This window comes from Solanum pennellii, chromosome 2 (genome assembly GCF_001406875.1).
Source record: "Solanum pennellii chromosome 2, SPENNV200".
In the NCBI taxonomy this organism is placed as follows: Eukaryota; Viridiplantae; Streptophyta; class Magnoliopsida; order Solanales; family Solanaceae; genus Solanum; species Solanum pennellii.
Window position 1 is genome coordinate 44,250,444 of NC_028638.1, and position 14,462 is coordinate 44,264,905.

Here is a 14,462-nt window from a genome sequence, read left to right on the forward strand (position 1 = left end):
AAATCATTTTGCCTAATTAGTCACCTATATTCAACATAAATTGTCCAGACGTTACGTATTCAAATTTGTTCCTGCGGGAACAATTTAACAAAATATCTCCATAAAGTTCAAAATCTTATCCCGTCTGTCCATCATTTTAATTAATTATTTATCTTTATAAAGGGTCGGGACTTTCTCATTAGCATACACTAAACGTCACTAAATGAATACTTGACTAATTAATAATCTCTTTAAGATGATAACTTTTTCTGGTTGTGATTTGTGTCAAGGAAAAAAATAATTCATTTCTATAAGATAATAAGATAATATAGTTTTAAAAGATCCATATATAAATGGCATAATACATACATAAATGTGTCATTTAACTTTGCTTCAAATTAAATTTATGCCCTTCAATTTTGGATGTGCACAAATAAACACTTACTTGTATAAAGTTGAACAAATAGACACATATGTCCTACATGTCATTTTTTGTCCTACATGATGTCCTACGTGTATCGTGTCATATAGGACTCAAGTGTTTATTTATTTAAAAGTTGGATACTTAAAGTGTTTGTTTGTGCATTATGAAAATTGGAGGTAAAAGTTAAAATTTGAATATAAGTTTAGGGTCCAATATATGTATTATGTCTATATAAATATATGGTCCCATTAATATTATAAATTAATAATTATTTAAAAGTACAAATATATCTTAGAAAATTTAGTGAAATATGATTCTATTATATTCTGTTTTTATTAAAATTTAAATTTAGTTGAAGTTCATCTCTAACTTTTCTTATTTCATCCAAAAGTTTTGATGTTGTCTTTTCTAATTGCCCCAAAAAATTGTGAAGAGTTCTAGATGTAAGTGTTTCCTTACGCGTACTGGTTCCTAATGTACTGTGTCATCTTTAACTTTATCATTAACATTGTTTTTTAAATGATATTCACAATTTGTTAATTCTAATCTTTGGACCTCTAAACGTATATCATTTTCACCCATCCGATATGTTATTAACGTCTATTTTATTACAGTAACCGAGATCATTAATCACAAATTGGTTCTTTCAAATTCTTTGAGATTCCATCCTTCAACAGTTTTTCAGTGTCAAATACTCTTTAAATTACTAAATATTAATTACCGATTAAATAATATTTTATAAAATAATAATATTTCATGATCCCGCCTATATTAATTTAGAGAGATTTTACTGTACATCACAAATTCACAAGAACATGATTTATGGTTATTCAACACATTTTAACTTTAACATCAGATTCTATTAAGCTAATGTTTATTATTTTTCAATTCGAAAAATTTAAAGATACAAATATTTTTTATCTTAATAAGATTTTTTGTCATCATTTAAATTAAATTAATGATGAACTATGAGTTCATAAATATGAAAATTAATAATAAATTACAATAATGGTATTAAGAAAAAAATGTGTTTAGAAAAAGGGAAATATAATATATTTATCATTTTTGACCCAAAGTAATAATAGAGACATTTTTTAATCAAACTATTAAGTGATAGATGTTATTATTTAATTTCACATTGTTTAGAAGTCTTTTTATCCTTTCAAATAAAGTGCAATTTATTTGGAAAATAAGGTAAAATAGTAAAAAAAATTACTTTTTATTCAAATTTGCTCTAACCTATGTTTTAACATTAACGTTGTTCAAATATTGTCCTAATATTCTTCCTTTTATCGGTTTCCATAAAATGTTATCATAAGTTCTTTTATACCAATATAATAGAACCACCAAAAAACAATTTATATTCTCAATATACAAGTCACATTTTATGAAATGAAGAGTACAATATTTTTATTCTTTGTAGTAATCAAACAGGGGAACACCAAATTACAACAGCAAGAGTAACTAACTTATACTATATCAAATGTTACCTAGGATTTATCATCCTTTGCCTCTACCTTCATGGAATCAAGGTATGACTTTCCTTCAAGTTTTCGCGCAAAAAAGTCCTGTAAATATTTGTGCATGGGAACTCTTCGGAAAATAGGAGGATTACATGGTCCAACGAGGCTGTGTGCAGGTCCTAACTCGGACTCAAGGTTGAACGCACAGAATGTTGCAACAGAGAGCCGTTCTTCATTTGAGTTTACGATTGCTCTATGCTCAATGCTCCTATAGACTCCATTGCTCACTATCTGCCAAGTCAAATAACACATTTACGTCCACAATATGTGAAATGATATTTTCAACAATAGAGAATCTTATTAGAGTGTGAGCTCTTTCTTTACAAACAACAACAATAACTTGTATGACACTGTGAATAAAACCAAACCAAACCAATAACTTGCAGACCAAAACTCCAATTATCATTACGTCACTACCCTTTTGAAAAATAAATTACTCAGTAAGAAGTTGTTATTTACCTCCATCATATCCCCAATATTCACAATCAAAGCATTTGGGAGGGGCCTTATAGGCACCCAAACATCGTCTGTCCGGATTTGGAGACCTTCAGTTTCATTGAGCTGGAAGAGGATGGTGATGGCATCAGCATCAGAATGAGGGCTTATGCCAATTGCCTTGTCTGGCTCAGGGCAAGGCGGATAATAATTCATCCTCATCGTCTGCATACCATCATTGAATAGATCTCTCATTTCCTCTTCATCCATCCTTAAAGCCTTTGCCAATCGACATATAATGCTCGTTGCTAGGCTCTTAATTTCTTTGCAGTATGCTTCCATGATATCCCTGCATTTCAAACACATAAACATATTAAAATCTTAGAGCGCGAAGATCAAGGCACAAGTTAGAAATACAAGCTTTTAACAAAAAGTATAGTTAACAATCTGGTTACCTAATTTATAAAAAACGAAAAGTAATTGTGTTCTCCTTTATCAATGATCGTTTAAGTAATGAACACTCAAATAGAGTAATACTCTTGTAAGGAGACATGCACCTGAGCTTCGAGGGCAACTTCTGAAACAAATCCACTTTGCGGATATGAGGAGGAAGTGTGAGTATGCCAAACCTGTCACTCCAATCAAGCTTCTGCTCTTCCGACACAACAAATGCATGCCCGAAACCTTCCAAGCTGTCTTCCTGTTTCCATAGCTTCTTCTTTTCTTCCATTGGAAGTTTGAACAATTCAATAACCTCTCTCTTGAAGTCCTCCAAGAGCGAAGGTGTCACTCCATGGTTTATAACCTAACATTCAACAATATGCTAGCAAATTCATCAACCTTTTAAAAATTACAAATCTAGGCACTCTACAAGAAAACAAGAAGTCACTTTTCTAAAGTGATCGTTGTTAAAATTAGAGTTTGGGCCTAACTCACGCCCCAAAAGCTAACTCATAGGAAGGAGGATTGTCAAGCCTTGTAACGAGCCCACCCATCTCATTAACCACCGATGTGAGACTTTTCCCTTAACAATCGCCATACGACCAATAAATGGGAAGGATTATGCATTTTAGACTCTATTATTCTGATATTACAGTTTATCCTTGAGAAGTTAAAATCTGAACACTTTTTATGGGGTGAAGGAAAGCTGAAAATAAGTTTTTACATGTCTTATATGTTTAATTTGAACTAAATAGATGAAAATAACGTCAAGAATAGAATATGTTTGGCCAAGATTATAAAAGTTGCTTATTTCTACTACAGTTGTATCCTTTTCCTACTTGAAATATCATCGTAGTAAAAATGAACATTTGATACATAAAATGTATTTCGATAAACATTTGTTAATAGTTAAAGTTGGAAATTCACATTAGTGAGAGAAAAACATAAACTTTAGGAGTGTTTTTGAAGCTTTGCAAATAAAATTTATTCTCATAATTAAACAAAATTATGAAGAACATGAAACCTGTAGGAAACCCCATTGTTGGCAAGCAGAGTGAAGCTTTTGCAGCTCAGAATCCATGGAATCACCTGAAATCAACTTTTGAACATCGATAACTGGAACCTCCGCTCCGGCGGAAATGACCGGAGTTTCTTGCTCTGGCCGGAGATACCTGTCTGGGATAATGGTTAGGTGCTGTTTGGCAAGCTCTTGAACACTTGGAACTAACAGAGATTTTCCAAAGTTCAATTTTGCCGGTGTTGAATCCATTGGCTCTTGTTACAAACTTGAAAATTTCTATCAAATTCGGGTCTGGGTTTAATCAATTTCTCCAAAATTAGGGCATTCGAGAATTCAGATGTAGGTGCGCCAAAGCTGAAACTATACATATATTAAAAAAAAAATCCACATTTAATTATGTGACATTGTCCAACTTATTTATCATTTTACAATATCAAATGTTCTTAAAATAAGGTTAGCTGTCGTATTTATGTAATTTATATTCTAAACAACTTGCAAAAACAAAATGTGAAATGACAACTAATACGAAACTTAAGGAACTAAACTATAATAGTTTATTAGTATCAAATTCATTTTCTTTTTCACATATTTATATTAAAATTTAATTAATTTAAATTTAATTTTAAAAAATATATTTTCTAGCAAAGATATTTTCTTACTCAAATTTCGAAATAAGATTTCTAATTAAGAGCAAAATAAGCTCCATCCTCGATTGGTTATACTAACCAATGTTTGGTTAATGTTTGATTTTTAACATGAGAAGGCGATCTCTGAAGAACAAAAACAAACATGTCAATCATGTTAGGGGGCAGCCATAAAATAGGGACTATTAAATAGTACACCATACAAAAAAACACAGTACAATAAATATAATTTTTAACTTTATCTTATTTCATATTTATGTTTTTAAAAATAGACACATGTATTCTATATATCGTAGAAGTACATATTTGATTTTTGTTCTGGTTTTGTATTATTCGATTTGAATTTTTCAATTTTTGATTTTGTAAAGTGTAACCCAATTAAATTCAAAATAAATTTGGTTTGATTTAGTTTCCCTCTATTCGGTTCGACTTTTTCAGTTTGATTATTTGGTTATGTCAATATTAATATAACCAAAATAATAATATTTAATCTTTTAAATGTACTTTATTATATAACTCGTCAGTAAAACTTAAAGCACAATACTTATAAGTATACTTATTATAGATATAATTCAAACATAAAAAATAAACGTAATCATCATGAAAGACAATTAATAACCAAAAAAAGGGACAAAAGTGGTTAACTATTTCTAAATTTGAAATCAAACCAAAAAACAAAATAAAGTACTTTATTAACCTAAAACCAATCCGAAAACCAAAAAGTCAATCCAAATAAAAATTCGATTTGATTTGGTTTGGTTGTTCGGTTTAATCCAAACAATGCACATACTTACCACATGGTATCCTACATGACAATTTGCATCTTACGTGGGACGTGTATTATGCCACATAGAACTCATGTATATACTTCAGGGACGACTCAACATAATTGGGGGCCTAAAGCGAAATTTCAATTCGTGGTCTAAAATATAAATATACTTCATATGCATGTTTATTCAAAAACTATTTTTTACACTATTTAGATAAAAATTATCACTCTAGTACTTTATATTGTTTTTTCAGTTACTAGTTTTAGGTAAGATTTATCAACTCAAAATTGAAAAACATCCTTAAAGTGAGACAATTATTATATGTATTGTTGAAGCAATTATAAATCCTTATTTTTTAACAAAGTACAAAAGACATATAAATAATTTATATTTAAAAAAATTATGTACTTTTTATCATAAATAATTAATTTTTCTATGATAATTTTAACATATAATTTATTTTTTGACAAAAATTTGAGGCCCACGAAATTTGAGGGCCTAAGGCAAAGGCCTTATTTTTCAAATCATAGAGTCGTTCCTGATCTATAAGTTTAAGTATCTATTAGTACACACCCAAAATTAGAGGACGTAAATATAAAATAAAATTAAATGAAGGGACATATTTATATATTATGTCTAAAATAACTTGTAACTTTTAGTGATTTTCTTACTTATTCATTATTATAGTTTAGTTATTTTATTTTTATGTTATAAATAGTTAACTGATATTGAAATTAGTTGTTTTTTCTGTGCCACATTACTTGAGCATTTTTTTTATTTTGCAGTGTGCTTAAGAAATCATAAATAAGATGAATAAGTACGTGAAGCTATTGGATACCGGAGTGAGAATGGTAGCCAGATTCAATTCTCACTGTCCTCAAACTTCCCGTCTGTACTATCATCCTCCCCGCAGGCACGATGAAGGTCGCCACCACAACCTCCAATTCTTCGGCGGTGATGGCGGGAAGAACCACCAGATTGGCATCTCCGGCGGTAAAAATGTGTTCGGTGTTCGATTTGGAGGTTTTGTTGCTAAATTTGGGACTGATAGCACTGATTTCATTTTTTATACTGCAGTTTAAACATATCACTTATTTTTGAACTTATTATACTCTTCGAATTATTTTGATGTGTTTTCCCTGGAAAAAGTGGAGGCTTTTTGCTTTGTTAATTTTAATTTATTTTTTTTTGTTTGAGAGTATTTTTTCTGGCGTTCGAATGTCTAAACCTGACATTTTTTTCCTGCAATTACTAGACCTTATTAGATCGTGGCATTTTCAAACACTAAATATTTTGTTCCACATAGGAGGAGCTAGCTAGAAATATTACAACGTGGCGTAATGATATTTGTATTTCGTGTAATTCAACGAGTAAGAATGTAAATAATTAGTAAATAAACTTAAGCCAAATAAAAAGAAGAAAAATAGGATTTTCATGTTAGGTAGGTATCCACAATTTTTGCTCATGCGATAGGAAGGAAGAATCACTTTTTTCCGATCGCTATACAAACATTTGGGCGCAAAACTTTCTTCGTGAAAAAAGCTCATCCATGTTAATATAAGATTGTTTTTCCATTCTGTTTTATCGGAAAAAAAAAATTAACTCTACCATTTTCTAAAAATAATTTTATCTTTAGTATGATCCGGCTTCACTGCAACTTTTAGGGGATAGTTGTGTATTTTCCTCTAAAATAAATTCATGGAAATTTCTCTCAACCCAAAAATATAGTGTCTAAAGTAACCCACATATTAATATTTGCTTCACGTCAATACAGCTAACAAATAGAAAACAGGGGAACTCCAAATTACAACAACAAGACAGACATATATCAGATTCTACCTATGATTCATCATCCCTCGCGTCGACCTTCATGGAATCAAGATACGATTTTCCATCAAGTTTTCCTGCAAAAAACTTAAAATTCAAAATATTATATATATATATATATCAAAATATTAATTATTTTATTAAAAATAAATAAAAAAACCAAAAGTTAAAATTCAAAAATAACCCTATGAAATGAATTATTATTCATAAATAATAGTAATTAATATCCATTATAAAAATGAAGCAAAAGTTAATTACCATTTTATTCTTGAATAATAAGCAAATCTTCATTTAAATAACTTTTGTTTACATAAAAAAAAGTATAACAAAATTCATTAGTCCCTCTCAAATTCAATGAATCCAAATTTTTTATTAATGCTTTTTGAAAATGTTTACTGCCATAATTTTATTTATATCTTTCACCTTCTCCTTCACTACATGGTTAGAGGAACAAAAACGTTTGGTAGGAGTAGGGAAGACATTGTATAACAACAATTAATTTTAGTTAGGTCACATGTCTATAAGTTTTCTAAATTATTTCACTTGTCAAAATTTCATCATCCATTATAACTTCTTTTTATATTCTCATTTTATATTAATATTAAATTTTTTTATTTTTACTGATTATACATAGGTCATAATTTTATCTTCTTCGTGTATTCTAGTCAATCTTTTCATATTCTTAAAATATTTATAATATGATATCATTGCTCTTTAAATGCATGTTATGATGGTTTGAAATACAGATTTAGGGCCCGTTTGGATGGGCTTAATAAAAGCAGCTTTAAAAAAGTACTTTTGAAAGTGCTGAAACTTATTTTTAAAATAAGCAGTTATGTGTTTGGATAAAAGTGCTGAAGTTGCTATGCCAAACGTGAAAAGGGAAAAATGGAAGAAATAGATGTTAGGGTTATGTTGTAATTTGGAGATTGTATAAAAATATTAAGGGCAAAAAAGATAAAAATGTGGTCAACTTAAAACAGCTTATAAGCTAAAAAAAAAGCACCCCTACCCCAGCTTTTAACTTTTGGCTTAAAATAAGTTTTTTTTAACTTAAAATAAGCTATTTTGAGTATTGCCAAACAACTAAATAAGTCAAAAATCAGCTTTTAAGTCAGTTTGACCAGTTTTTAAGCTGAGCCAAACAGGCTCTTAAGATACTAGCTTTTTAAAATTACTCCTACAAGTGTACTACTAAAAAAAGGTTAGTTTTATGTTTAAACTATAAAATCATTATATGTGTTATATTTGTATTTAATTCAGGATAAGATTTTTCAGAGCTATTTGTAGTAATATTAACTCTTAAAATTTTGGTGTCACTAATATTTTATCATGTCATGTTCTAGTTGTACAAATAAGCACATATTTATTATCTGATTACAGATTGCACCTATACAACTAAATTTAAATATTTTTTTAAAATTTAGTCCTAATATTTTGTATTGAACAGTAAAGTTATTCAAGTAGCCTAATTATTTAGCAAATTCAACTTGTACTTTCTTTCTTCAAATTATATTGCTCTTACACATGATGTTTTTTATTATCTTAATTATTTAAAAAATATATATGTTAGCAGAAATGGAACATATATGTAGTTTACTTTGAGATGGATATGCGTTGTTTTCCTCCGTTATTATTTCCAAATCATTTACTTATTATTTTTTATTTTCTTCTCTCATCATAGTCCATACAATGAAATTGATGAAAAGTATACTCTACTGCTCTATTTTATAGTAATAAAACAGATCGAAACTCCAAATTTCAACGACAAGAGTAACTTATGTATCAAATGCTACCTAGGATTCTCCATTCCTTGCCTTCACCTTCATGAAATCAAGGTATGATTTTCTGTCAAGTTTTCGTGCAAAAAAGTCCTGTAAATATTTTTGCACGACAACTCTTCGGAAAATTGGAGGATTATTCGGTCCAATGAGGCTATGTGCAGGTCCTAATTCGGAATCGGGGTTGAAGGTAGAGAATGTTGCAACAGATAGCCTCTCTTTGTTTGAGTTTACAATTGCTCTGTGCTCAATGCTCTTATAAACACCATTGCTCACTATCTGCCAAAGTCAAATATAACACATCAACATGATGAGAATGTGAATAAAACCAAACAAACAATTGTAATTTACCTCCATCATATCCCCAATATTGACAATCAAAGCATTTGGGAGTGGCTGTATAGGCACCCAAATGCCGTCTTTTCGGACTTGTAGACCTTCAGTTTCATTGAGCTGGAGAAGGATGGTGAGGGCATCCGCATCAGAATGAGGGCTTAAGCCAATTGCCCTGTCTGGTTCAGGGCAAGGCGGATAATAATTCATCCTTATTGACTGTACACCATCACTGAATAGATCTCGCATGTCCTTTTCATCCATCCTTAAAGCCTTTGCCAATTGACACACGATAATCATTGCAAGGTTCTTGATTTCTTTAGAATATGCTTCCATGATGTCCCTGCATTATAAACATACAAACATAATGGAGAGGGTGAAGATCAAGGCACAAGTTAGAAACACAAGTTTCAACAAAAAGTCTGGTAATAATTGATCTCAAAGAATATTATGTTAAGAGTGGATTAAAGTCCCACAATGGTTGGAGATTGAACTGACGGTCTGCTTATATGGATTTGGACAATCCTCTCCTCATAAGCGAGCTTAGGGGTTGAATTAAGCTGGTTGCCATATCTTCACACTTATTCCATCTTCAATTCTTTCTTCTTCAAAGCTCTTAATTTCCATGGCCGCCACATTAGCTATTAGGATGGTGTTAAATTTACTTTTTAATATGTAAGTTACCTGAGCTTTGAAGGCAACTTGTGAAACAAGTCCACTTTGCGGAGATGAGGAGGAAGAGTTACTATGACAAACATGTCACTCCAATCAAGCTTCTGCTCCTCCGATACAACGAATACACTCCCAAAACCTTCAAAGCTGTCTTCTTGTTGCCATAGTTTCCTCTTTTCTTCTATTGGAAGTTTGAACAATTGAATAACCTCTCTCTTGAAGTCCTCCATTAACGAAGGTGTCACTCCATGGTTTATAACCTAAACATTCAACAATATGCTAACAAATTTTACAACCTTTTCACAATTACAAAGCTAGGCGCTCTACCGTTAAACAAAGAGTAATTTTTTCAAACCAATGGTCATACGACTAAAAATGAGAAGGATTATGCATTTTAGTCTCCATTATTGTGATACTACTCTTCATATTAGATGTTTAATTTGAACTAATTAGATAAAAATTATGTTCACGTAGAAAAAGAGAACAATTGATAGTTCAGATTTGTCTGATATACCCCTCAACTTTGTCATTTGAAGCTGATATACCCTCGTCATAAAAGTGGCTCATATATGCCCTTACCGTTATACAAACGGCTCACATATACCCCTGCCGTTACAAAATGGCTCACATATACCCTTCATTTAACGGAATTTAAAAGATTAATTTTAAATTTATATTTTTACTTCTAATTTTTTTTAAAAAATTATTTAGGGATATATACGATTCTTGTATCAAAGTTCAAGGTATATTTTAATTTTTTTCATACATAAATTATTTTTTTGACTTCTTTTATTATAATTATTTGAGTTTCTTATTCTTATTTTGTTTTTTTTCTTTCATTCCTTAGTTTAAAGAAAAAAAAAACTATTTTTTTGTGTGTATTGTAATTTAATTTCGTATTCGAAAAAAAAATTTGGTCATCTACAATAAGTTTTACAAGAATATTAGTGAAACATAAATAAATTTGATTATCAAAATAATAATTATAAATTAGTGATCGAAACTAAAAAAAGTCAAAAAAAATATATTTGACGAGGATTAAATTTACTCATATGGATTATATTTTTTAGAAAAAATAATGAAAATCTAGATTAAATTTTTTTCATTTCCGTTAGAGGAAAAGGGTATATGTGAGTCATTTTTTTACAAATAGGGATATATATGAGCCACTTTCTTAACAAGGGGTATATCAGACCCTTTTCCCTTTAAGAAAATCCTTTTCTCAATGCAAATAAATTTCATTCATAACAAACATACCAGAATAATTAATTAAACAAAACTATGAAGAAAATGAAACCTGTAGGAAACCCCATTGTTGGCAAGCAGAGTGAAGCTTTTGCAGCTCAGAATCCATGGAATCACCTGAAATCAACTTTTGAATATCGATAACTGGAACCGACGCATCGGTGGATATGACCGGAGTTTCTTGCTCTGGGCAGACATACCTGTCCGGAATATTGGTTAGGTGCTGTTTGGCAAGCTCTTGAACACTTGGAACTAACAGAGATTTTCCAAAGTTCATTTTTGCCGCCGGCGTTGATTCCATTGCACTTGAAAATTAATTTGGGTTTTATGAATTTCTTCCAAAGAGATACATATATAGTAGAAGTAATTTCAAATTTTTGTATATATGACGATATATACATTTTGTCATTGTATCATCATGAGGTACCAGATTTACGGTCACCGCCTATTTTTCACGTCAACAAGGACCAAATAATATGATCGCGAAATGAGTATATCCAATTCCTTTATTCAAAACTAGAAAATCAATTATTTCGTCATATGATCATGTCACTCATTCAATAACTATTCTAAAAATAAATAAAGAAGACTATAATCCAAATTTATTCTGTTTCAATAGACGTATGACATTGTTTACCTTTGTAGAACATTGCAAAAATGTTTTGGCTTTATACTGAAATGATTTTTGTTCCACGTCACAAAAAATATGTCTTAATATGAAATGTTAATATGGATATCTATTACTTGTAATTCTTTTGTATACCTCTACGTAAAACTTTAAATAGATGCATACGATAAGAGTTTATATCGTACTACATGAAAATTTGGGAAATACTTGAAAGAAATAAGAATTTACTGTCATTTTATGAAATCAAATTACATAAAAAGAGAGTGTATTATCGTTCTTCTTTATTACAGGCTTACAACCATCAAACATTGAATCTTGAAATTACAAAAGCAAGAGTAACTGGAGTATATATCAAATGGTACCTAGGATTCGTCATCCTTTGTCTCTATCTTCATGCGATCAATGAACGATTTTCCATCAAGTTTTCGTGCAAAAAAATCCTCCAAATATTTTCCTACACGAATTCTTCCGAAAATTGGAGGATTATTTGGTCCAATGAGACTCTGTGCAGGTCCCAAATCAGAGTCGAGGTTGAAGAGATAGAATGTTGCAAGAGATAGCCGCTCTTCCTTTGAGTTTACAACTGCTCTGTGCTCAATGCTTCTATAAACACCATTGCTCAATATCTGCGCGCCAAGTCAAACAACATACATATGAGCTCTTTTTTACAAAAATAAGATTATATAACGTCTAGCTAACTTGTAAGTAATTCAATGGATTAGTAAAATTTCATTCATTCATTCATCTATTTGATCTAGACTACTTGTCTTGAGTTAATTCTAATATTAATAATCTCCAATTTATTCTAAGTGATAAAGCTTAACCTAATTATCCAGGAAACGTAACAACAACAAATTCAGTGTAATTCCATGAGTGGGATCTAGAAAAGGTAGTGTGCACGCAGACCCTACACTATAGTCATATCTTATGAAGATAGAGAGTGCTTTTGATAGACCTTCAACTCAAGTAAAGCATAACAAAACTCAGAAAGAAAAGGATATACAGTAATAAAGAAGCCATGTCAAAAATCATGGAGATTGTGCAATAATAACGAAAATCGAAACCAATTAGGGAACATCAAGTAAGAATCAAATCGAAGAATAAAATAGTAGGAGAGCAATACTAATAATAATACTGACAAGAAACACTACACAATGTTCAAACTACCTATTAACCATCCACCCTAATCCTCGAGCTACATATCATCTGTCCTATCTAGGGTCAAGTCATTTCAACTACTCAAACTCAACAAGCTAAGTCTCAATTATGTATTATTTACCTCCATCATATCGCCAACATTAACAATCAAAGCATTTGGGAGGGGCTTTACAGGCACCCAGACACCGTCTTTTCGAACTTGTAGACCTTCAGTTTCATTGAGCTGTAGAAGGATGGTGAGGGCATCCGCATCAGAATGAGGACTTATGCCAATAGTTTTTTCTGGCTCAGGACAAGGAGGATAATAATTCATCCTTATTAACTGCATACCATCATTGGATAGATCCCTCATTTCCTTTTCATCCATCCCTAAAACCTTTGCCAACTGACACAAGATCCTTATTGCTAGGTTCTTAAATTCCTTGCTATGTTCTTCCATGGTCTCCCTACATTATATTTCGAATCATATTAGCTATAATAGCGGATGAAAACCATCTAGTTCAATTCGTTCATTTTTTTAGATCTTAATGATTAACCTATATAACAAATAATGTCTAATTAGATGTATTCGTTTACGATTTACCTAAGTGATTGAGGGAGCTTGGGAAATAAATTAGGTTTTCTCAAATTAGTAGGGAGAGTGGTCATGTAAAACAAGTCACCCCAATCTAACTTTTGCTCTTGAGAAAAAACAAAAGCTTGTCCAAATCCTTCAACGTCCCCTTGTTGTTGATCAAACTTCTTCTTCTCTTCCATTGGTAGATCGAAAAATGCTCGGATTTCTGACTTCACTTTCTCCAACAACAATGAACTCACCCCATGATTCACCACCTACAATAGACCAACGCGTATTTAAGTACTAGACCTTTTCTACACAACTCAAAACCTAAAGAAAAATCATATATATATATATACCTGAAAAAATCCCCACTCTTTGCAAGCAAAGTGAAGCCTCTCAAGCTCTGCATTATCATGATCTCCAATTCTCAGCAGTTTTTCCATATCAATCACTGGAACTTGAGGCATTAATATGGAAGAGGATGTCTTCTCTAAATCATCACGAATATATCGCGATGGAATGGCTGCTAGTTCTTGCTTTGCAAGCTCGCGAACACTGGGAACTTTCAAAGTACTACCTATATTTCTCGAGCTTGCTTCTTCCATTGATAAATGAGAATTTCTTTTTTCTAAGAGAATTTGCTTTAGGTAATAGAGATATGTGAAATGATAACATGTACTTAAAATATACCACTTTTATTTGTTTTCTGTGTGATGGCACGTCGAGATTATATACAGGGAAAATATATAAGTATCTATTGATTAGAAATTTTAAAGATACATTTTAATTAAATTAAGATTCTATTATCTGAATTAATCGTTTTTATAATTTTATGCTCCTTTTGTATTACGTGATACATTTTGTAACTCTGTGCAATTAAGGCGCGTGAAAATATTTAAATATTATATAAATCAAAAAAATATTTAAAATTATAAAAAAAAAAATCAAAAATAATAGAACTTTAGCTTCATTTAAACTTTCTAAATATATAAAAGTTTCAATCAACCAAAAGCTAGACTCAA

At 30.7% G+C, this 14,462-nt stretch overlaps 2 protein-coding genes and 1 pseudogene across 2 annotated transcripts; all 3 read right to left on the reverse strand.

The window, feature by feature from the left end:
* Window positions 1-1,752: 1,752 nt before the first annotated feature.
* LOC107008909 (protein SRG1-like) lies at window positions 1,753-4,245 on the reverse strand. The gene is made up of 4 exons (XM_015208122.2): window positions 3,827-4,245; window positions 2,919-3,166; window positions 2,386-2,710; window positions 1,753-2,157 (listed from the first exon to the last, which is right to left on the reverse strand). Exons 1-4 carry the CDS (start codon window positions 4,070-4,072, stop codon window positions 1,894-1,896), a joined length of 1,083 nt encoding a protein of 360 aa, XP_015063608.1. The 5' UTR covers window positions 4,073-4,245; the 3' UTR covers window positions 1,753-1,893.
* A 4,554-nt stretch (window positions 4,246-8,799) lies between these two features.
* LOC107010672 (protein SRG1-like) lies at window positions 8,800-11,444 on the reverse strand. The gene is made up of 4 exons (XM_015209964.2): window positions 11,148-11,444; window positions 9,863-10,110; window positions 9,197-9,521; window positions 8,800-9,124 (listed from the first exon to the last, which is right to left on the reverse strand). The coding sequence occupies exons 1-4, from the start codon at window positions 11,394-11,396 to the stop codon at window positions 8,861-8,863; spliced, it is 1,086 nt and encodes a 361-aa protein (XP_015065450.1). The 5' UTR covers window positions 11,397-11,444; the 3' UTR covers window positions 8,800-8,860.
* Window positions 11,445-11,998: 554 nt separating this feature from the next.
* LOC107010746 lies at window positions 11,999-14,115 on the reverse strand (annotated as a pseudogene).
* Window positions 14,116-14,462: the final 347 nt, after the last annotated feature.